The sequence below is a fragment of the Anabrus simplex genome, chromosome 1 (assembly GCF_040414725.1).
Source record: "Anabrus simplex isolate iqAnaSimp1 chromosome 1, ASM4041472v1, whole genome shotgun sequence".
NCBI lineage: Eukaryota > Metazoa > Arthropoda > Insecta > Orthoptera > Tettigoniidae > Anabrus > Anabrus simplex.
In genome coordinates, this window is record NC_090265.1 from 581,590,195 (window position 1) to 581,614,851 (window position 24,657).

General features: G+C 36.6%; 1 protein-coding gene across 1 annotated transcript in view; it reads left to right on the forward strand.

The window, feature by feature from the left end:
* RhoGAP54D (Rho GTPase activating protein at 54D) overlaps nucleotides 1-24,657 on the forward strand; it is a 192,292-nt gene that overhangs the window by 17,820 nt on the left and 149,815 nt on the right. Inside the window, exon 2 of the mRNA XM_067144916.2 lies at nucleotides 18,659-18,823. Within this exon, the coding sequence (XP_067001017.2) occupies nucleotides 18,659-18,823 (165 nt within the window). The remainder of the gene's footprint in view (nucleotides 1-18,658; nucleotides 18,824-24,657) is intronic.

The window sequence follows — 24,657 nt, forward strand, 5'->3', positions numbered from 1 at the left end:
AGCCATTTTCTTGTAATGCACGTACATTCATGACGGAAAATTAAAAAGTGCATTTCCTTGTTACTGTGGACATGTCCGATACAGAAATACCATTTTTTAAATTCTGAGCAATGTGCAGACAAAACTCTTATTTTATGTATATAATTTACTAATTTACAGAAAATAGTAAGTATTAATTTGTTTACAACTCTTTGTTACTTTCTGTATCTCCTTTATTTAATGAATTTCTGTATTATTATTTCTCCTGTTTATTATATTTTCTATGTGTTCATATAATCATTTTATTCAGGGCTTCTGTGTTAATCGGCAGGTGAGTGGGTAAAGTGTGTTAACTCCGGAGATGCTATTTTTGACATAAATGAGTTTTGAAGTTTGAGGAGTTCCTTAAAATCACCATTTCCCTTCTGGTGCTTTTGTGATCTTTGTTGCAACAAATTTTAAAATATTTGGATGCCAGTCTTCATTTTAAATATTCTTAAATTTAAAAGGCTGTAGTGAGTAATTGGACTTTACATATTTTACGCACTCAAGTTGTCGTGTATAGGTGTGTTAACTGTTATAAGCATTTTATTATTATTCGTGCCAATGTTCAGTCAATCAATCAATATTGATCTGCATTTAGGGCAGTCGCCCAGGTGGCAGATTCCCTATCTGTTGTTTTCCTAGCCTTTTCTTAAATGATTTCAAAGAAATTGGAAATTTATTGAACATCTCCCTTGGTACTTTATTCCAGTCCCTAACTCCCCTTCCTATAAATGAATATTTGCCTCAACTTGTCCTCTTGGGTTCCAACTTTATCTTCATATTGTGATCTTTCCTACTTTTAAAGACGCCACTTAAACTTATTCGTCTACTAATGTCATTCCACGCCATCTCTCCGCTGACAGCTCGAAACATAAACAAATTTATTAAAAAAACCACCATTCCAATACTTTACAATCTTTAAGTTTAAGATACAAATATTACATATATGTTAAAATAGGACATGTTTTGCTTAGGCATTGTAAGCATTTTCAGCCATACTTAATCTAAAGCTAAGTCAGGGCCCACCGAGCTCGATAGCTACAGTCGCTTAAGTGTGGCTAGTATCCAGTATTCGGGAAATCGTGGGTTCGAGCCCCACTGTCGGCAGCCCTGAAGATGGTTTTCCGTGGTTTCCTATTTTCACACCAGGCAAATGCTGGGGCTGTACCTTAATTAAGGCCACGGCTGCTTCCTTCCCACTCCTAGCCCCTTCCTGCCTCATCGTCGCCATAAGACCTATCTGTGTCGGTGCAACGTAAAGCAAATAACAAAAAAAAGAAAAAAAGAAAGTCAGAGCCCTGAACTGGGTTCCTCATTAAAGTATAATACATGCTTTAATACAAGATAAAACAGTCATAAAAATCTAGTCTATAGAGAAAGCGATACTTAAAATGCAACTAAAATTCAATAATGAACTTGTCATAGTATTGTATGTACAAGGAATGAATACTAGTGTTTGTCTAAAAAAAGTACAAGTTGGTTATTTGTAGAACGAGACATAGTCATAATGATCTGGCATACATTTGGATTGTACAGATTATTTGATATTAATGAAGTGTGGATTAATTAAAATATTGAAAAATAAATCTTCCATTGTTGTTGATTGAGAATCAGGTACGTAGAATTGCAGTAGAGTTGTTAACTCCAAGTGGTTGCATGATAGGGTCAAAAGGCGCTTGAAGCATCAGTATAGAGGTGTTGTGTCTCCTTCTAGAATAATCTTTGTAATAGATTGTAGACGTGAGCTGTTTAGCGTAGATTCAATAAATAGGGTGTTCAATAAAGTCTTAGATGTGGAAGAATTCGCAATGTAGCGCGTGTTGAAAACTGAAATGTGTAAGAAAATAAATGTAAGTTTTGAAACATAGAGAACATTCTATTAATGAGTGGAAGTTTAATAACGCTTACCCCTAGTGTTGACAGAGAGGTGACTAGCCTTGTTGATTGTTTGAGATGATCTGGCAGTTGTTATTCTACTGCTACGTGTATTGTAGGGGGTGTGTCTGTGAAGGCGGAGAATGAGTCAGGAGAGGGGAGGTAGGCGGAGCATTGAGGACATTAGGAGTAGGCGGAGGGGGTGTGGCGTGAATCGTGACTTGGGAGGGGCTACTATTGTGTTAGGGAAATTGCTGACGTGTTTATAATTAAATATTTTCATGAAATTATTTGTATTTATGTTGAAGGCTGTTGTGAGTAATTTAGGGATTTGTTCAATTAATGGGCTATTTGTGTCAAGAACATCATTTAGATTACTATTAATGTTATAATGCTGGTCTAGAAAAATGTAAGCATTTTCAAACTCTGTCATCAGTTTACTCTTGTTGACGTGTTTATAATATGAAGGTCTTGTTCAATCGTGGTATAGTTATGGCCGGTATCCTTCATATGATTGCTCATAGCGGAATATTTTCTATGTTTTGAAGCATTGTAATGTTCCAAATATCTAGTTTTGAAACTGCGCCCTGTTTGTCCTATGTACGTAAAGTTACATTAGGCGCATTTGAGCCTATAAATTCCGGAATTCGAAAATTTATAGTTTATTGAATTTACGGTATTGGAGTTAAAAAATATATTACGATTCGTGTTATGAGCTTTATATGCGATTTTGACGTCATATTTCTTTAGCGGATTGGTTATACGGTATATAGCCGGGTTAGTAAAGGTAAAAGCAGCAAAATTTGTTTTTTCAGGTTTTTCAGGAGTTAATTTTGTAGCGGCTTTTAGTTTGATTTTACCTATAATTTTATTGACCATATCTGGTTTGTAGCTGTTGAGTTCAGCTAAATCTTTAATGTAACCAAATTCTTTCTTTCTGTTAGCATTAGAAAGTGGGACTTTTAGAGCCCTGTGAATTAAACTGTAAAAAGTTGCCTGCTTATGAGAATGTGGATGCAAAGAATCATTCCTTATAGTCAACGGAGCGGACGAAGGTTTCTTGTAAATTTGGAATATAATTTTATCCTTAGCCCTTGTTAAATTTAAATCCAAGAAATTTAAAGAATTATTAAACCGGCTTCGGTGGTGGGGTCGTGTGTGACGAATGGAGGAGGATAGGTTTCCTAGGAGAGTAATGGACTCTGTTAGGGAGGGTAAGAGAAGTAGAGGGAGACCAAGACGACGATGGTTAGACTTGGTTTCTAACGATTTAAAGATAAGAGGTATAGAACTAAATGAGGCCACAACACTAGTTGCAAATCGAGAATTGTGGCGACGTTTAGTAAATTCTCAGAGGCTTGCAGACTGAACGCTGAAAGGCATAACAGTCTATAATGATAATGTATGTATGTATGTATTGGATCCGTCTTCTTTAGTGAGTTTGATACTATTGTCAAGGTCATTGAGATACTTTAATATATTATCACTGATATTCCGATGTTTGTCGATGGTAACTAATGTGTCGTCTACAGATCTCAGCCACAATTGAAGACCGTTGATTGTGTTAATTATCTTATTCGTTTCTAGGTTGTGCATGAAAATATTGGCAAGAATACCCGAAATTGGGTCGCCCATTGCGAGGCCCTTTTGATGGTAGATCTTGTCGTTAAAAGTGAAAAAGTTATTGTTTTAGAACAAATTTCAGTATATTGATGAATTCTTCTATTTCGAATTTACTTAAGTTATTCTGTTTTGAAAGATTAGTTTTAAGGATGTTGTTAGTTTCGTTTATAGGTATATTTGAATACATATTGATAATGTCATATGAAACCATTATATGATTGTGTTGTAATTTAAATTTAGAGAGTTTATCGTAAAAATCAATGGAATTTTTGACATAGGCAAGGTTATTGAATTTAAAGTGTTTACTCAAGAAACTGTGTAAGAGAGGTGGCGCTGTTTCTGCAGTTTATGATAGGGCATACGGGTACTTCGTTTTTATGAATTCTTAGTAAGTCTTTGGCCGTTGCAGCTTAGGTTTCATTAAAATAAGCTTGTGGCATTCGTGTTCTTGTAAAAGAAAGGACAAATTTTTCAATAAATTCTTTAAATCTCGTTGGATTTTTAGGGATTGGGTCTTTATTTATTATGGTATATGTATTAGCAGAAAAGAAGTCTTCAGTTTTTTGATGCAGTCATCTTTATTAAGCAACACGGTTGTGGAACCTCTGTTTGCTTTCGTAACGATTATATTATTCTTCTTAATTTTACTCTATCTCGTGTATCTGTTTCTCGAGAATCGGATCGGACCTGGATCTTCGTTCATTTGCTAAAGAAGGGAGTTTCTTTTTTATTTCGTATTTGATGTCATTTTGTTTATCAACGGGAAGTTTTGAAATATTGGACTCAATTTCGGCAATTGTGGTGATTAAATAAATTGTCCGTATTATTAGGATAAGGCCAATTGAATTTCAGCCCTTTATTTAGGAGAGCCATTTCACTGTCCGAAAAACTAGTGTTAGACAGATCAACTGTCAAAGGAATATCATTTAAATGAGGCAAATGTGACTTGGTTGTTTTAGAGGAGTTGGCTAATTGTGTGTCCTTTAGGAGTTCCAATTTCTTAGCCAGGGTTTCTTGTTTTTTATTTATTATAACTGATACTTTGTCATTAACAAATTTGGAAAAAAGTGTCCCATTCTAAGTGGGGCATACTTGAAGTTTCCGAATGTGTTCTGTAAAGTTGTAGATTCAGAAGTGATTTATTTTTGTAATGTAATTTGACCTCATTTCTCAACCAAATATCATTAACTCTTTTCTGGGTATTTTGTAAATTATAAGAAGGAATGTTTTTTCTTTGTAAGCATTTTAAAAACTTTGGAATTAATCCAAGCTTCAAACATTCTTTTAAAAAATACATAGATATCCCTGGAGATTTTGTGGACCTTGACTTTAAGATTAAGATATCCGTTTTTCATATTTGCCTGGTTGGCTGTTATATTACATGTTATGAGTCTCATTATGATAGCCGTATTGGAATACAGAATGTAAAAGTTTCAAACAAATTTATGAAAACACCACCATTCCAATACTTTACAATCTTTAAGTTGTAAAATATTGAATGATTGAACAAGACCTTCATATTATAAAACACGTCAACAAGAGTAAACTGAAGACAGAGTTTGAAAATGCTAACATTTTTCTAGACCAGCATTATAACATTAATAGTAATCTAAATAATGTTCTTGACACAAATAGCCCATTAATTGAACAAATCCCTAAATTACTCGCAGCCTTCAACATAAATACAAATAATTTCATGAAAATATTTAATTATAAACACGTCAGCAATTTCCCTAACACAATAGTAGCCACTCCCAAGTCACCGATTCACGCCACACCCCCTCTGCCTACTCCTAATGTCCTCAATGCTCCGCCTACCTCCCCTCTCCTGACTCATTCTCCGCCTTCACAGACACACCCCTACAATACACGTAGCAGTAAAATAACAACTGCCAGATCGTCTCAAACAACCAACAAGGCTAGTCACCTCTCTGTCAACACTAGGGGTAAGCGTTATTAAACTTCCACTCATTAATAGAATGTTCTCTATGTTTCAAAACTTACATTTATTTTCTTACACATTTCAGTTTTCAACACGCGCTACATTGCGAATTCTTCCACATCTTAGACTTTATTGAACTCCCTATTTATTGAATCTACGCTAAACAGCTCACGACTACAATCTATTACAAAGATTATTCTAGAAGGAGACAACACCTCTATACTGATGCTTCAAGCGCCATTTGACCTTATCACGCAACCACTTGGAGTTAACAACTCTACTGTAATTCTACGTACCTGATTCTCAATCAACAACAATGGAAGATTTATTTTTCGATATTTTAATTAATCCACACTTCATTAATATCAAATAATCTGTACAATCCAAATGTGTGTCAGATCATTATGACTATGTCTCGTTCTACAAATAACCAACTTGTACTTTTTTAGATAAAAACTAGTATTCATTCCCTGTACATATAATACTATGACAAGTTCATTATTGAATTTTAGTTGCATTTTAAGCATCGCTTTCTCCTTTGACTAGATTTTTATGACTGTTTTATCTTGTATTAAAGCAGGTATTATACTTTAATGAGGAACCCAGTTCAGGGCCCTGATTTAGCTTTAGATTAAGTATGGCTGAAGATGCTTAAACAGCCTAAGTGAAACATGTCCCATTTTAACATATATGTAATATTTGTACCTTAAACTTAAAGACTGTGAAGTATTGGAATGGTGGTTTTTTAATAAATTTGTTTGAAACTTTTACATACCACTTAGTCGAGCAGCTCGTCACCTTTCTTCCAGTTCTTCCCAGCCCAAACTCTGGAACATTTTTGTAACGCTACTCTGTTGTCGGAAATCACCCAGAACAAATTGAACTGCTTTTCTTTGGATTTTTTTCCAGTTCTTGAATCAAGTAATCCTGGTGAGGGTCCCATAAACTGGAACTATACTCTAGTTGGGGTCTTACCAGAGACTTGCATGCCCTCTCCTTCATATCCTTTCTACAACCCCTCAACACCCTCAGAACCATGTGCAGAGATTTGTACCCTTTATTTACAATCCCATTTATGTGATTACCCCAATGAAGATCTTTCCTTGTATTAAAACCTAGATACTTCCAATGATCCCCAAAAGGAACTTTCACCCCATCAATGCAGTAATTAAGAGGACTTTTCCTATTTGTGAAACTCACAACCTGACTTTTAACTCCGTTTATCAACGTACTGTCCATTGCACAACATTATCGAGGTCACGTTGCAGTTGCTCACAATCTTGTAACTTATTTATTACTCTACACAGAATAACATCATCCACAAAAAGCCTTATGTCTGTTTCCACTTCTTTACTCATATCATTTATATATATAAGAAAGCATAAAGGTCCAATAATACTGCCTTGAGGAATTCGCCTCTTAATTACAGGGTCAGATAAAACTTTGCCTCCTCTAATTTTCTGAGCTCTATTTTCTAGAAATATTGCAACACATTCAGTCACTCTTTTGTCTAGTCCAGTTGCACTCATTTTTTCCAGTAGTCTCCCATGATCCACCCTATCAAATGCTTTATACAGGTCAATTGCGATACAGTCCATTTGGCCTCCAGAATCCAAGATATCCGCTATATCTTGCGTGAATCCTACAAGTTGAGCTTCAGTGCAATAACCTTTCCTAAAACCGAACTGCCTTCTGTCGAACCAGTTATTAATATCGCAAACATGTCTAATATAATCAGAAAGATTGCCTTCCCAAGCTTACATGCAACACATGTCAAACTTACTGTTTATTTTTATGTGTTTTCTTTGTAGGGCACATTGTAAAACAATGAACAATAGCATGAATATTGATAAAATTAAGCATTTCAAACTTGTTTTATTTTGAAGTAAAATAATAACCAACTCTAAGTACTTAAATTTGACTTCTAACTTGAAAAAGAGACAAATTATACTAAAGTGAGTGCGATACAATACTTCTTAGTTTTATTATAAAAACTACACGTCTTTATTCCTTTAGTTCTAGAAAAAAGAAAACAGCTGAAGTTACTTGGAAAGAAACTGGACATAGATTGAATGGAATTTATTCTATAATTATTTAGGTATCTTCCTACAACACTTGCAGGCTGCCACAAGGACAAAGAGTACCTTTTTCACAAATGTTTTTTAATACTTAAACTAGTGGACCCGTACTGCAATGCAGTATTCGTTAAACTAATCTAGTTCATTTTGGACATTTTCTTTTTCATCCCTTCTGACCCGCATGCCGATGGAGGCTGGACTTCTTGGACTTCAATGGCAGCCAGTGTGTCACAATTCATCTCAGTGATTCCGAGGAGTAGGCTATGGATGTGATACTAATATCGGTCGTTTTTTTATGATTCGTACATGTCACTTCCTCCCCACTCCACCCCTAAGGGTGCTAGATGTGTCTTACCCCCATAGTATTTCTCTCCAGATAGGATTAAATCGTATGTGTACCAGGTTTAGTTGAAATTACAGATTTTTCTATAGGCGCTTGTCATTTTTAATCATTTAGCTTTGCTAATATCTTTACGTAAGGGTATTGCTTCTTAACTGTGTGCAACCCGCTTAGTATGGTCATTTAGTGATTTGATTTTAGGATTACTCAAAATTGACTGAACTTAGAAACCTATCAATGCCTGATCATTTACTGGCAGGCAATTCCGGAGAGAATAAAAGGAAAGTGAAGCAAATCGGTCTAGTAGAATGGCCGGACGGACTGGACAAAGGTAGCTTCAAAGTGGTTGTTATGGTCTATAAGTGTGGTTCCTTTAACTCAACAGACAAAAATATTTTAGTAATGGTATACGTTTAGTTCAGTTCAAACCAGTGCCGTACAGGTTTCCTTTTTTAATTACCAAGCTCTCTTATTTTACAGTAGTGTATGATTATTTGATCATGTAGTCTGCACCCAAAACTAATGTTGTTGTTTACTGAAACTGTGTCTGGATACACTTCTTGGACAGTTACACTTGTAGTGAGTGCCTAATAGAAGGGATGGATAATAGGTGACACAGACTTCAGAATCCAGCAAGGCCTCCTTCTTCAACAGAGAGATTGGTAAAACTTCATTGTATGCCTTATGCCCAATTTATCCATCTTGTAGTGTAGCCACTTGACTTCCCTCCATTTCAGCAGGTCTCCATTGTTATTAACCTGTTGATGTTGCAGAGGGCATTTCCGTAGTGAGGTGAATTGAAGAAACTAATTTCCTTGCATTTCTTTGACTGTGAATGGCTTCTTCTTTACAGTCTTTCTAATCAGCTGTACACAGTCATGTGGGTGTTCAGTATTACCTTTAAACTTTCTTTTGCAATTTTCTATAAGACTTTTCATACGTGTATGACTGGGCACCAGGTATTTATAGTCAGTAGTTTCAAGGGTGGCTGAATGCTGTAGGGCAGCTATATACATGGCTGCGACATGACTGTTTTTACTTTGTCCACCACAGGTGTTGCAAAACATTGTTACACGTTTGACTTCTGCCTAGACATGATTCATTAAGAAATCCTACTGACAAGAACTGACATCATTCCAACCTCTGCATGCAATGCCTTCATGCCATACAAAGCAGTATCCGTGGTCATCATCTCAGTCATGAATTGTTGAAAGTCCAGAGTCCCCTTATAGAAAGCAGTTGAACTTTGTAAAAATGATGTAGGAAGGCACTGTTGCATGTTGAATGTCATGGTTTTCCTGAGTGGCTCATGCTTGCTTATTTCCTTGTCAGTCCAGGCTATCAGTTTTCTGGAAGAACAGGGAAAACAAGGAAAGCACAGGGAAATAAAAATGCAGAAAATGTACTGGGAAAACACAGGGAAATCACTTGTTATTGTCAAAATTAAGCTTTCGATCTAAGACTGGATCCAGGTAGAACGAAGAGCAAGACTGGTATGTAGACACAACATGAGTCAAAATAGAGCTTAGAATTTCCTTTCAGAATTGCTAGGCGGGCAATAATTCCATTGTGGAGATTTATCTCCTGTATGCAATTATCAGACTGTGCCTCTTATAATGGGCTTCTGATAAGTTCATCTGCATACAGCCCAGGGTCAGTGGGTAGGGTCTGACACATCCCACTCTGATGAGTCTGGTGTCAGACCTAAGACGAAACGCTGGTTGATAGAGCAAAACGCCTGAAAAGAGTCTTACATCTGATTTTTGACATACCACTCAGTCGAGCAGCTCGTCTCCTTTCTCCCAGTTCTTCCCAGCCCAAACTTTGCAACATTTTTGTATAGCTACTCTTTTGTCAGAAATCACCCAGAACAAATCGAGCTGCTTTTCTTTGGATTTTTCCAGTTCTTGAATCAAGTAATCCTGGTGAGGGTTCCATACACTGGAACCATACTTTAGTTGGGGTCTTACCAGAGACTTATAAGCCCTCTCCTTTACAACCTTACTACAGCCCCTAAGCACCCTCATAACCGTGTGCTGAGATCTTTATCCTTTATTTACAATCCTATTGATGTGATTATCTCAATGAAGATCTTTCCTTATATTAACCCTTTTATGCCCAAATTATTTTTTTCTTGCGATATTGATAACTTGTACATATAAACACTTAGTATGACCCATTATTCATGTAGAAATGAACAAAACCATATTTAGTTGTTTAGAACCTGTATAAACACATGGGTCGTTAACGACCCGCTAAGCACTTGCTCGGGAAACAGGGAGAGAAGATATTCTGAATATCAACCTTAGCAACAATTTATTTCTACTTACAATTCACGTATCTTTATAAAAGAGTATTATAATGTCACAAAAAGGAATAATTGTCATTGTTCTGTTATATTATAATAATATTTAGTACCCAAAACACGTAACTTCAGATTCCATAACTGACAGTGGAACTGAGACTCGCTCATGGTCATTTACAAAACACTTGTCATGAAGGGGAACATTATACCTCGCACAGGCCTTCAGTGTTTTATTACGACAAATCTTGCATCGGCGTCTAGGTTGTTGACTTAGCAGGTGCCCTCAAAGGTCCTTCCTTGTAACCGACAATCTTTACATGCTGCTTACTGAATACTTCTGCCTTTTGAAGATCCTCACATACACTCTCTCCTTGTTCATTAATTATTCCTAGAATGTCCTTCTTGGAACTTGTTTCTACCTTAAAATACCTATACATACCCTTCCATTTTTCACTAAAATTTGTATGACTGCCAATTATGCCTGCCATCATGTTATCCTTAGCTGCCTTCTTTGCTAGATTCAATTTCCTAGTAAGTTCCTTCAATTTCTCCTTACTTCCACAGCCATTTCTAACTCGTATTTCTTTCCAATCCTACTTTTAAAACCTTCCTTTCTATCACATTTATTTTTAACTATGATAAAAACAGCTTCGTGATTCACTAATACCATCTATTACTTCGGTTTCTCTATAGAGCTCATCTGGTTTTATCAGCACCACGTCCAGGATATTTTTCCCTCTAGTTGGTTCCGTCACTTCCTGAATCAGCTGTCCTTTCCATATTAGCTTATTTGCCATTTATTGGTCATGCTTCCTGTCATTTGCATTTCCTTCCCAATTGACATTTGGTAAATTAAGATCTTCCGCTACAATCACATTTCTTTCCATGTCGTTTCCCACATAGCTGATTATCTCATCAAATAATTCTGAATCCGTGTCAGTGCTATCCTTTCCCGGTCTGTACACTCCAAAGACATCAAGTTGTCTATTATCTTTAGAAATGAGCCTTACACCTAGAATTTCATGTTTCTCATCTTTAACTTTTTCGTAGCTTACAAATTCTTCTTTCACCAGAATTACTCCTCCTCCCACCATTCCTATCCTATCTCTACGATACACACTCCAGTTCCGTGAGAAAATTTCTGCATCCATTATATCATTTCTCAGCCATAATTCAACTCCTATTACAAAATCTGGTAAATATATATCTATTAATTTACTTAGTTCTGTTTCTTTTCTTTACATTACTTCTACAGTTCAACACTAACATTTTTATGTCATTCCTACTTGCCTTCCAGATCTCTCTACCCTTATCACCGCTCCCTAGACAACACCGTTTCCCTGAATGTACCTCCCTAGTACCCTTCTAAATTGACGTGCCTGATTACAGTCCAGTGGATAACACGACAAAGGAGTAGGAAGAATGAGGATGGAGCACAATGCCACGATGCTTCGTATTCCTTCAGAATGAGGAGAACTGATGAAGATGCAAAGGTTGCTGATGTTTTGGTGTGTCAGAAAGTCTTCTTATCCCTTAACGGAATAAAGAAAAAAAAACAGCTGCAAACTATTCAGCGCTCTTTGAAATGTGGGTTAGCCCCTAAGGATGGCAGAGGGAAACACAGAAATCGACCACATAAACCTCCAGCGGACATTCATGACAAAATTTGCGAGCATATCAAGTCCTTCAAGGGCCGACAAAGCCATTACTCAGCTGAGAAAACGTCTAAAGTTTACCTTTCTGATGATCTTAACGTAAAGAAAATTGCGAGATGTTCAGTGAGAATCAAGTGAGTTTAGAAGTTGAGAAGAAAGTACACCTTTTAAGAACACAGACATTTTATCAGCGAAATCACAAGTCCAAATTCTGAAGCAGGAAGTCGGAAGAAGTTGAGAGCTGAGTGATGGAGTACCAGAAGAATCTTCCTTTGCAAGTAATCAGCTTCATTTTCCATATCAAAATCTAATCACTAAGTTTTACAATATTTAACTATATTGCACAAAATAAACAAAGGAGCTCTCCTTAATACATTAGAAAATCTATATATTTATTTAGAACAAAAAAGCAATCAGGACAATAACCTAAATGAAACTATTGACAATAGAAACCCTATATTTGAAGGGACATTATCAAGTCTTGAAATTTTAGGCAAAAGATGCAATACAAATAGTAAAAGGATAAATAAGACCGAGCCTCCGCCATTTTGTACATCCCCTCTCCCCACCCCTTCTAAAGTTGAAGCTGTGACAGTAACTGACACGCCCCCTCCCCTCTCCGCAGCCTTGCCTCCCCGTAAGGAGGAGCATACAACGTAACACACACACGCCATTACTATACTAAACATGAAGCAGCATCAGACGTCCCTCCAGGGTCACAGTAGAATTGGAGTCTAACAACAGCAAGGTAAAGAACTTTTTTATAAATTTAGTTATTATGTAAAGACACATGTTTTCTTTTCAAACAAATTCCCATTTCCTTATTTTATTTCATTTCAGAAATTGAAACGAAGCTCCCTTCACAAAAATTGATCAGCAATCAGCTTCAAAGTTCCACATTAGGCACTATAAGCAAACTCATAATACAATACAACTTACCTGGAAGGAACGGAAGAAAAAACTTTCAATAATTTGAACAGTGTTATGAAGTCAAACATTTAAAAAAAATTTAACCGCAAACAGACATTTTAATGTAACAGAATGAAAATCTTTTTTAACAACAATTCAAATGAATAGACATAGTTTTTAAGCTGACCAACTATGTAATCATCTGTTCTCATATCATTAACACACTAACCCCTACATTGTTTTTAATATCATGTAATTGGTACTTAAGTAGTTTTTAAGTGAATCAATGTACCTGCAAATTAATGTGTTTAAAATCTTAGCAATTCACCTAAGCTATAATAACAGCTGAGGATGTTCCTAAATAAGGAACGAAACATATACTGTTGACAAATAAAAATTTGCCAAAAGGCAAATAAAAAGGTATAAAGACGGTGGAAGAATTTTAATATTGTAAAACTTAGTGAATCTTCCTTTGCCGAACATCTCATCTTAACATAGTGTACTACAAGCGCCAGTTGTCATTCTACTTATTCAATATTAACCGGCTCTCGGATTCTAAATCGGTTTTCTATACTTACACAGAAGTTACAGCTAGAAAAGGTGCTAACAAATTAGTATCTTTTTAGGGCCACTATTTTCAGGTTGAGTTATCTGCTTATGTTAACCACCTTGAGCTGTTTTGTGATTTGTGCAGTGGCCAAAACAAAAATTACACCTTGATAAGATATCTCTCATCACATGCTGCATGAAAAGAAGAGGTTCAGGTCTGTTCGTGTCATATTCCTGATTCAAGGTTATTCCTACCTGGAATGTGACATGAATATGAGACTGATAAACTCAGAATCACGAACTGAAATGCCTGAAGACTGGAGCAACATAATCAGGAGTACACTATCAAAACCAACATCATTTTAAATAAGTTTACTATTCAATGGTATGAGACTGGACCATGTTCTTAGAATCATTCTATCTGAAGAAGAGCCCTTTTCAATCAAGGTCCCTCAGGGAGTTGCGAATAGAGGAGAACCATCCATGAATGATATTTCATAGGGACACATACGATGGTCCATGGTACTCTTCTGTGATGTACCCCCCGCAAAGGAAACGCCGTATAAATGCACACCTATCAGAGGGAGAGTTCCTGTACCCTGACAGAGCATGTAATGGTAAGGATATTACTTTATTTTACATTGTAAGTTCCTATGACCTTCAGACACGATTTCACATTTTTTGTTACATTTTAGGTTATTTGCAGATAACACAGGAGAAGTGGCGAGACCTGCATTTTTTTGTGTGGAGCTGAATCCCAGAAGTTCTATGAAGAATGCCAAGAAAGTGAATCTTCATGAAATGAGGGATTTAAAAAGAGAACCATTGTTCATTTCTGTGAAAACTGTTGTATAAAGTACAGTAAATCATTTTGTGATTTCAGAAGTAATGTTGAGATGTGATTTGTTTTGTAATAATTTACGTAATACTAGGCAATGTCCTCTTTGAGAGTTTATATTTTTAAGTACAATGAGCCCCGTTTATTCATTGTTAGTCTTGTCAAAGACCCCTTTTTTCCCTGTAGAGTAAAACATTAAGTGAGTTTTCCAACTATTGTTCTTCTAATAAGAATTATTGTCCTTGCAACTTTTCACCATAGTTCAGTATATTATAGTTCATGCACAGAATAAATATGAGGTACTGTTCTTAACTAGCTTCTGAATTAAATTGTTTTAAACTTTTAAAACCATTTCCTGAGAAATGATCCAAACTGGACATCCCCACATTTTATCCTGGGCTCTTCACATGTTTCAAGATGATTCCAGTGTATGATAAACATACTCGAGCCTCACTATTTAAGTAGCATGTCCCACTAAACTTAATACAAGGAAAAGACAGGGAAAACAGATTTAGGTTACAAGCGGGCATCTTACATTGGCTTTTACATTGTAAACTAATTCTGCTTGCTTCTGGTGCTCTTCAAGCTATTGCTTAATATTCTCATTATCTTCTGCAGTCTGAGAGGCTTAGCATCAGTTTATCACAGGTGCTGCAGATATCATTGAGTTGTTTTTTTTATTGAGAGGTTTAACTTATGAAATTCCCTTTTAAAGATGCTTTAACTTACAGGTCGCTCAGCACACTTTTCTTTGTACTCCTTCTAGGGTCCAAAAAGTGTGAGGTATGATGGGCAGGTATTTCTCATTAGTATCTTTGCTTGCGTAGTGATTTTCATATGTTGGGATGGTGTCAAGGAACTTTTCCATGTTTTCAGAACATCGGGCGATATTTCTTTTTGGGGTGACGAATTTGATCCCCTGTGATCATTGTCAATAATACCAGACAGGTTGGAACATTTCTTCTGCTGCACTTTTTCACTGAACCATGGTGTTTCTAAAAACGGTGTCTTAAAGCATGATTTGCATACTGTATTGTGTTCACCATGGACTTCAGTATGGTACTGCAGTGTTACTTGCCTGAAGTGGTGTTTCAGGGCACCTTCACTAATGCCTATTGCTCACGGTAAAATGTTTTCGTAAAATTTGTTGTACAATTCATTTTATAAAAATTTGGTGAAAACAAGCTGTGTTGCTCACGGTAAAATTAGTTTATAAAATCCGTGGAAGCATCAGGATGGCCATCTATGAACTCACTTCTGAACTTAGATGTGTATATGCTGCCATCTATTGATAAACTTTTAAACCAAGAATCAGCTGTTCAACTTACAGTGTGTTTGAGAGTATGGCTCCAACAAACAAAGCAAAACTTGATGCTTTAGCTGCAATTATATGTTGTACAGTGGTAAAAAAGAAGAAAAGAAATGCCAGGAAATGCTGGATTCGGGATTGGATCAAGAAAAGAGAAGAAGGTAGAGGATTGCTGTCCTTGGTTGAAAATTAGTTGAGGTTAGAAGACCAGCATTCATATAGGAATTCGGCGATTGGATTGTTTTCTGCCTCTTTTCTTGCATTTCTGTTGTGGTAAAGTGGCGTTTTAATTTCGTACAAACAAGGATATTTCTGGTATTCCTCCAGTAAAACACCAACAGCTTCCTTAGTCCAACCGGATCCTGCCATTTTAGAAAGAAGTGTTTGTTTACAGTCGAGCTTCACAGTCTTCTCACGACGTAGCGCTAGCATCATCGTGTCAGCTTCGCTGATTGGTTCGTTTCGTAAAATTAATTTTACGGAATAGAACATGTCCTATTTTATGGAAAGTTTTGTCTAAGGTTTTATAAAACTTGAATTTGACTGTGAGCAACAGAAATTTTATAAAATTAAATTATTGTACAATAAATTTGACGGAAAATTTTACCGTGAGCAACAGGCATAATACTGGCTCTCTTTTTTGGTACTACCGGGCGAGTTGGTCGTGCGGTTAGGGGCGCGCAGCTGTGAGCTTGCATCTGGGAGATAGTGGGTTCGAATCCCACTGTCGGCAGCCCTGAAGATGGTTTTCCGTGGTTCCCCAATTTCACCTCAGGCTGTACCTTAAGGCTATGGTCGCTTCCTTCCCAGTCGTAGCCCTTTCATATCCCATCATCACCATAAGACCTGTCTGTTGGTGCGACGTAAAGCCACTAGCAAAAAAAATAAATTTGGTAATGTTTCCATTAAAATGCCAATATAAGCCATTCGTTTGTTAAAATCTCCCCGTTCCCAATCGTTTTTAAATAAAGTTTCTCAGTCTTCTTCAGAGAGGGATACATTTTCTGTACACTGATTTTTACACAATTTGAGTGGTTCCATTTCGCTTTACATTACTACTTTTCCTGTTTTTGTTAGGTATTCTTTTCCCTTGTTTTTGATATTTTTTCTTTCAGCCCTTACCTGTCTTATATACCCTATTATCCTGTGAATTGTTGGGTACTGTTTTGTTTTTAATACACTTAATACATTTCGACCCTCAGAAGTTCATTATTTGACACATTTGTATCTTGCATAGTTTTTACTCTGACAGGTTTTTGTTAAAAACAGCTGGATCAGTTTTGATACCGGTACAAGCATTCCTTAACCTTTTCCTAGATCATGATTGCAGTTGATTGATTGAATTGGAGGAATCATTATGATGATGATGCATTGAAGTCTGAGTCATGCAGTGAATCATCAGAATTGAAATGGTGTATGGCTTTTAGTGCCGGGAGTGTGCGAGGACAAGTTCGGCTCTCCAGATGCAGGTCTTTTAATTTGACACCCGTAGGCAACCTGTGCATCATGATGAGGGTGAAATGATGATGAAGGCAACACATACACCCAGCCCCGGTGTCAGCGAAATTAACCAATTATGGTTAAAATTCTTGATCCTGCCGGAAATCGAACCCGGGACCCCTGTGACCAAAGGCCAGCATGCTAACCTTTTAGCCATGGAGCCGGACATCAGAATTTAGAACAACTTTCAACTCGTCAGGGATAGAATGCAATGGGTGTAACTCTAGAAAGCATCATAATAGATTGTTAGAAAATCAGTCGCTGTCTTCTAACTCATTTTTTTACCTTAAATGTACAGTAGTGAAAATTAAAGGTCACTATCGGTATCACTAGATTGTCACAATACTGAAAAGGAAGTATAGAGGTTTCACCTTTTCAATACACTGGTATTAAGTTGTACCAATATTAAGTTACAGCATGTTAACTTTGGGACCGGTCTCTGCACATTTAAAGTGTCATCATCAGCTAATTAAGAGAATTGTGCACATTTAAAGTGTCATCATCAGCTGATTAAGAGAATTGTGCAAAAGGACTAAATTAAAAACAATTATAAACACACATAAGAAATATAAGACGTTATTCACAGTCAAAAGGATGTACGTAGAAATATCAACACTTTTTATGAAGAAGTAAATTCAGTTGAAGTTCATTTGTAACGTCACAGTTTTGTATATTCCTGTTGTGCTGGAATCACGTAAAAAGACGTTGAATTGATGGAGAGTAATGAGTTAAAAAGCTTGATCCAACATAAAATCTTGAGGGATGACTCGTTAAAAGATTGATCTTAAGAGATGCATGTTGTGTTCAGTTGTTGCTAAGCAAGGTCTTAGGCATTTGTTTTATCGGCACGTTGAAAAGCGACATACATGAAGTCCTAGGATACAGTGTAAGACTTAAGTTCCTCAGTTCGATGCGGATATATGAAGCCAAAAGAAAAGGAGACTTAAATAGAAATGAACAAAGGGTAAGAAATTTAGAACAAGTTAAATTATGAGGCTCACCTTTTTCAGCGTACCATGATGATTGACATGTGTAGAGGAGGCAAAATGTGAAGCAAGTAAGGAATAAGTAGAGATCAATCTTTTAACAAGTCATCCCTCAAGATTTTATGTTCGATCAAGCTTTTTAACTTTTTCTCTATAGAGTAGTGAAAATCGTTTTAATTATAACCTGCTAGACATAATGCTCTTTACACACCCAACACCATGATTTTAGTGAATCAACACAGATCGAAGTTAGCACACTATACACGAGCCTGCATCGTGCATTCCTCCACGAGGTGCGCTTGATAACTCAGTTTCAGCCATGTACGAGTTAATGCACTCCATCTACTCGCCAGTTATCCTGTTCTTTTTTTTTTTTTTAAGAACACATTTTACTGTAAATATTTTGGATGGCATATGTTTTCTGATTGGTAACACTATTGAGTTTCCTGTTTGTTGGATTTGTATCCTGACTGTTTCACAGGTCTCCCCAGCAGCACATTTCATTAGTTCTACAATACACCTTTTTGATGTATTTTGCTTTTAACTTTTATCTCAAAATATTACTACATTCCTAAATCAAAGCATTGATTAATTTTTATTGTGGTTAGATATTTCTTTGGACATTTTGATGTAATCAAATGTATTTCTGGTGAAGCCGTTACAGCTGTGATTTGATTTTGCATGGTGTATGAAATTTATGTTCAGATTTGTGCATTGTCATGTAGAGATCAGGGCAATTGCAGCCAAGGACGAAAGAACAATCCTCTGTCATCAGGTCAACAGTACTCTAACTCCATCTTGCATGTACTGTCTAGTATGTGGAAGGACGCCTCTGTGTGTATGGAGTATTTACGATTTGGTCAGCATGATAGCAACGTACCATTTATCTGGTATGCCTTATTCATTACACTGTATAACAAAACTAACTTGTGCATGGGTACTAAAATGAACATTATTTATATTGGTGTGGGTAATTAAAATACATAAATGTTCTCCATGTTACTTAATCAGGAATTTTATTTATCAGCTTATGATTTTCAGCCTGTGATGTTTTTAACACAAACTTTGACATGTGAAAATGGTTTTGGGGAACAGTTTTTCATGCCTTCAGTATTATTTCATGCTCTAAATGTATAACCTGTTACAGGCATGTATTTTATTTTTATTTGTTTCTCGTGGGGCATGAGTCTTGTATGTCAGTAATGAGAAGACTGTTAAGTCAGGCATTGCTTCCATTTTTCACTAATACCAGGCAGCTCTTGTCATTTTTTTCCATTTGTCAGCCCTAATTACTTTGTGACACGGATATATTGGATTATTGTAGGCCTTAAGAGTCTGCTGCCTGACTGAGTGGTATGTGCTTTTTGAGTAAGTGTTAGCCATGATGTATATCTTTGCATAACACCTGAGTTTTGGGAAAAGACACATCATTCTACTGCTTTTTAATGTTGCTGTGATTTACAGAACTAATGTTCTATTTATATTACTAGTTTTGTTATATTCAATTTAACACATATTTAAGCACATTTGAAACAAACTACAGTCACCATCATTATTAGGCAGGCTTTGTAGAATTCTCCACTTCTCCACCTTTCTTGAAAAGGAAAAGAAGAGAAACCTGCTGAACGATGGTACTGGAGTCTCCAATTCTGAATTTTGTTATGGATTCAACTCGTAGGTTACACGTAAATGTATGATAACGTTCGCAAAGTTTATTTCACCTTTTACATCTACAGTCCGTACTTGGGTCATGAAAGTTCACCCTTTGACACAAATGATGCACTGCAAGTCTTGTCAAAATGTGGAAGAACAGTTATGCCCTTTGCCATAGGATTTATGCCTCATACATGTTTATTCAGTGATTTGCCCTTGTATAAAATACTTTTTACACTAATTTTGTTGCAGTTGAGCCCATCAGTCTTCAATCTATATACAGTATATAAAATAAAAGTTTTGTCTGTAGCCTACATTGCTCAGTTGTGTCCACAGTAACAAAGAAATGCACTTTTTACTAATGTCTGTACGTATGTACACTCATCATGAGAAAACGGTGGAGGAAAATTTAATGAAAATCGGTATGTAAAGTCGGGGAATGATTCACTACAATCTAGGCTATAAAGCATTTTATTTACGCTGAGCAAAATGGTAGTTTAGGGGAAGGCTTAAAATTTAATACTACCGAGCTCGATAGCTGCAGTCGCTTAAGTGCGGCCAGTATCCAGTATTCGGGAGATGTAGGTTCGAACCCCACTGTCGGCAGCCCTGAAGATGGTTTTCCGTGGTTTCCCATTTTCACACCAGGCAAATGCTGGGGCTGTACCTTAATTAAGGCCACGGCTGCTTCCTTCCCACTCCCCTCCCACTCACAGCCCGTTCCTGTCCCATCGTCGCCATAAGACCTATCTGTGTCGGTGCGACGTAAAGCAACTACCAAAAAAAAAAAATTAATACTCAAATATCTACGTTATTAATGGTCCTATTGATAAATACTACATTACTAAAGTTATATAAATTTCCGATCATTTATGTCGTACATTTTTACCGTACCGGCTATGATAAAAGAGATATTCATGAATTTGTATTTTTGTTGCCAAGTCCATATCAACGCCAAGCCACGAGAAAATGGGTAAACATAAATTTATGAAAATCGGTATGATTCGGAGAATAAGAAACTACAGTCTAAGCTATAAACAATTGTATTCACCCTGTATGAAATGGTTAGGGGAAGGCACCTACAATTTATTGGCCTACCTCTGTTATTGGTCCTATCGAAAAGTGCTACATAACAGAATTTATAGTGAATAAAATTTCTGATCATTTATGTTTTATACAGTTTTACCATACTGACTATAATAAGAGTGGTATTTGAGAGTTGCAAGAAAACTAAATGTGAAGGCCAACAATATCGAAAGCTCATAAAATTGATCAACAATAACATTACGTTGACCATTGTTTGTTGTGATGTACTTTGTTTCTAATGCTGCCACTCATCTCCGATAGATGGGATTAATGCTGCGTACCGAGTATAACAGCCTGACTGAATATGGGCGGGAAATTGCAGGGGAGTTACGTAACTTTCTTCTCTAGCATACCATTTGTCTGGTTCATACATTTTCTGATATTACTGGTACGTAACACGCTGGTTCATCATAGTATTCCAGCTGTTCGATCCCTACTCTGATGCGCTGATTGGATTGATCATTGTGCACAATTAACTTAATAATGACATTGGTTCACTTATGACCTGGTCTAGAATTACAATTTTGGCCTATTACAAATTATAGCACCACAGTTCACCAAATAACTTGGGAATCCTGAAATGAGCCATTTCTTAAGAAAAGCTTTATCTTCACGTTTATTAAATTCTACATTCATTTGCCAAGAGGGGTTTCTCCTCTGGCTTGGAGGAATAATTTGCCTCCAAGTCAGATAGATTCTCCCCCGCCAGTGTAGTGAATTGAGATTTTTCAGCTCATCAGGTACTACTGGGAAACAGAGAATACAAGGGCATTGTTTTTGTCCTCAGGCTCTCCACTCTTCGCCCCCTCTCCCCTTCCCCTCCCCCCAGAAAATAAAGTGTGTTTATGGCTCATGGCTGCCTGTGGCCTGGTCATTCCAGCTCTGGAACATTGGACTGTTAGATTGGCATTGTACTACTGTTTGTTAAAAGTGAGAAAATGTGTGCTTTTTCATATGATAGCATTGCTTTTAATCGCGACATTCCCACTGGCATCATTGTAATGATCTATGCTGATTTCAGTTGGGAAAATCACTAAGGTAGTCTTTCTGGGGATGTAGAAAAGGCAGGTGGAGAGTGAGAGTCTGCCATTATAATGAAAATTCCCCAACTTGATTGTGACTGATGGTAGGCAAGAGGGCCTGCCATTACAACGAAAATTCCCTAACCCAGTCTTCACATAAAAAAAAGACGTATGGTGACTTCCCCATCGCGTTTCTAGGGTAACGTTGTGAGCTATGCAATCTATTACAATCGTACTCACAACGTGTACACTACCCAACCTATAAATCTGTATACAGTGTAGAATTCTGTAGCGAAGCGCGGGTACATCAGCTAGTTTAATAATAAACTGGATAGAATGGCAGCAGCATACTATTAGGCTCTCTAGTATTCCACACAAAGTTACTGAATTTTCATCCGCTTAATAACAGTCCAGTTGATGTATTCTTAGATAGCAAGGAAATACAATGAATTAGGCTATGTTTTCATTTATTTTGTATTAATATTTTTCTGACTTCTGTAATAGGAGGAGTTGGATTGAGTAAATACTTGCATGTGAATGGTGACTAATATGCATGACAGGGTGTTTAGAAAAGTGTTGTTTCTAATAATTTGCTAAGGTACAGGCCAACTCTATATGCCAGTCAAGGTCACATCGCATGTTTCCCTCCACAAGCAATACTTCTCAATTACGCCTCTTGCAGTCCTTCCGTTTCACTCCCTTTCTTGCTTCATCAGCTGCTGTTATCTTTTAAGCTGAAAACTCCTCATCAGAGTAAATTAGCAGACTGATACCATGGTATCCTTAAAGAAAATTGACATAGCAAATAAAATGTTCTGCACATAAGATAGAATCACACTCAAATCCAAGTGAAATGATATGAACGCAGTATTGCATCTATCTGTACGTAATAATCCATAATAATAATAATAATCTGATAATAGTACATGCTAAACCAACCCCATGGCACGGCACTCCTGTTCATCACAAGGTGATGCATGGTCAGAGTGATGAACCCTGTCAGCCGTCATTCTTTGTTTTCTAGACCAGGACCCCTGTCACACGATATTCCCACTCATTCTTTGTCTAAGTTTTTTTATTACTTTCAAGCATATTTTTGTATATGTATTTGTTAACCACAGCTTTTCATCTCCTGTTCTTCTCAGTCATTGTGATGGTTAAGCTAATTTAAAATTAATGTTATTGGTTTTAATTCCCACTAACTCCTTTTACAGTTTTGGAGATGCCAAGGTGCATACATTTTGTCCCTTAGGAGTTGTTTTACGTGTTAGCAAATCTACCAACACAAGGCTGAGGTATTTAAGCACCTTCAAATACCATCAGACTGAGCCAGGATCGAACCTGCCAACTTGCGGTTCAGAAGGCCAGTAGTACTACCATCAGAGCCACTGAGTCTGGCTCATCGCTGTCAGCTTCATGATCCATTTCAGTACCGGTAGGGATTTCATCCATCTCATAAATCCTTTAGGCCTTACTGGTTTAAGTGTTGTTTCACAATACCCGGTAACTCAACTTTAGTTATGGCGTCATCAAGGATGATGGCTTTCCCTTTTCAATGACTTCTGTGATTTGCTCAAGGACAATTTCTTCTTTCAATTTAGAATAATAGATTGCAGTGACCATAATTATCATGCAGCCTTCTTCAAGTCTCCTCAGTAAATTAACAAACCATTGCTGAAATATTTTCACTGTTCATTGTTTGGTAATAATGCACATTACTTTTGTCTGGAAAAACATATTAACTGTCTCAATCTACGTATGGACTACTGCATCTGCATGTCAAACAATTATTACATACAATGAACTTCATTGTTTACTTTTTCCTAAGAGAATCTCCAAGCCACCTGAATCTGTGACATCTTGCCCAGTGTACTATCTTGAATGATTTGTTGTTATTTTATTTATTTTCATTTTAAAATGTCTTGGATAGTTACTGCGTCTTAGCCACCATATTTTTCTTAAAAATGTTACTCTTGCCAATACGATATTCTATCCATTCATCAAAAATTTTCTATCAGTCAGTTACCATTGATCAGCATTTACAGCTGCTGGCCAAGTGGCAGAATTCCTATCGTTGTTTACCTAGTCTTAGGTGCAGTGATTCCCATGAGTTACTTTCACCCCATCAATACAGTAATTAAAACCAAGGGAAATTCTCCTATTGGTGAAACTTACAGTCTGACTTTTAATGCTGATTACCATCATACCATTGTCTGCTGTCCATCTCACAATCATGTCTAGGTCTTTTTGCAGTTGCAACCCATTCTTGGTTCTTATTTATTACTCTATACATTGTAACAGCATCCACAAAAGACTTTATCTATGATTCCAGTTCTTTACTCTTATAATTTATCATTTATAAATAATCTATATAAGAACATACTGGTTCAATAATTCTTACTTGTGGTACCCCCTCTTAACCATTACAGGATCAGATAATGCTTCACCTACTGTGTAATTCTCTGAAATCTGTTTTCTAGAAAGTTAGCCTCCCGTTCAATAACACTTTCGTGTACTCCAATAGGCCTCATTTTAGTCATTAGTCTTTCATGATCTTCCCTGTCAAAGGCTGTGAGTAGGTCAGTAGCGATACAGACCATTTGACCTGTATCTCAAATATCTGGTAAATCTTGCTGAAATGCTACAAGTTGAGCCTCGCTGGAATAAACTTTCCTAAACTCAAACTGTGCTCTAACAAACCAGAATTTTGCAAACTTGTCTGATATAATCAGAAAGAATGCTGTCCCTTAGCTTACATACAACACATGTCAAACTGACAAGCCTGTAATTATCTGCTTTATGTTTATCTCTCTCTTCTTTGTACATAGGAGGTACTATAGCAATTCCTCATTCATCTGGTACAGCTCCTTCATGCAGACAATAATCAAATATGTACTTCAGATTTGGTACTATTTACCTTTAGTATGTTGTTGTTGTTGTTGTTGTTGTTGTTGTTAGAGTCA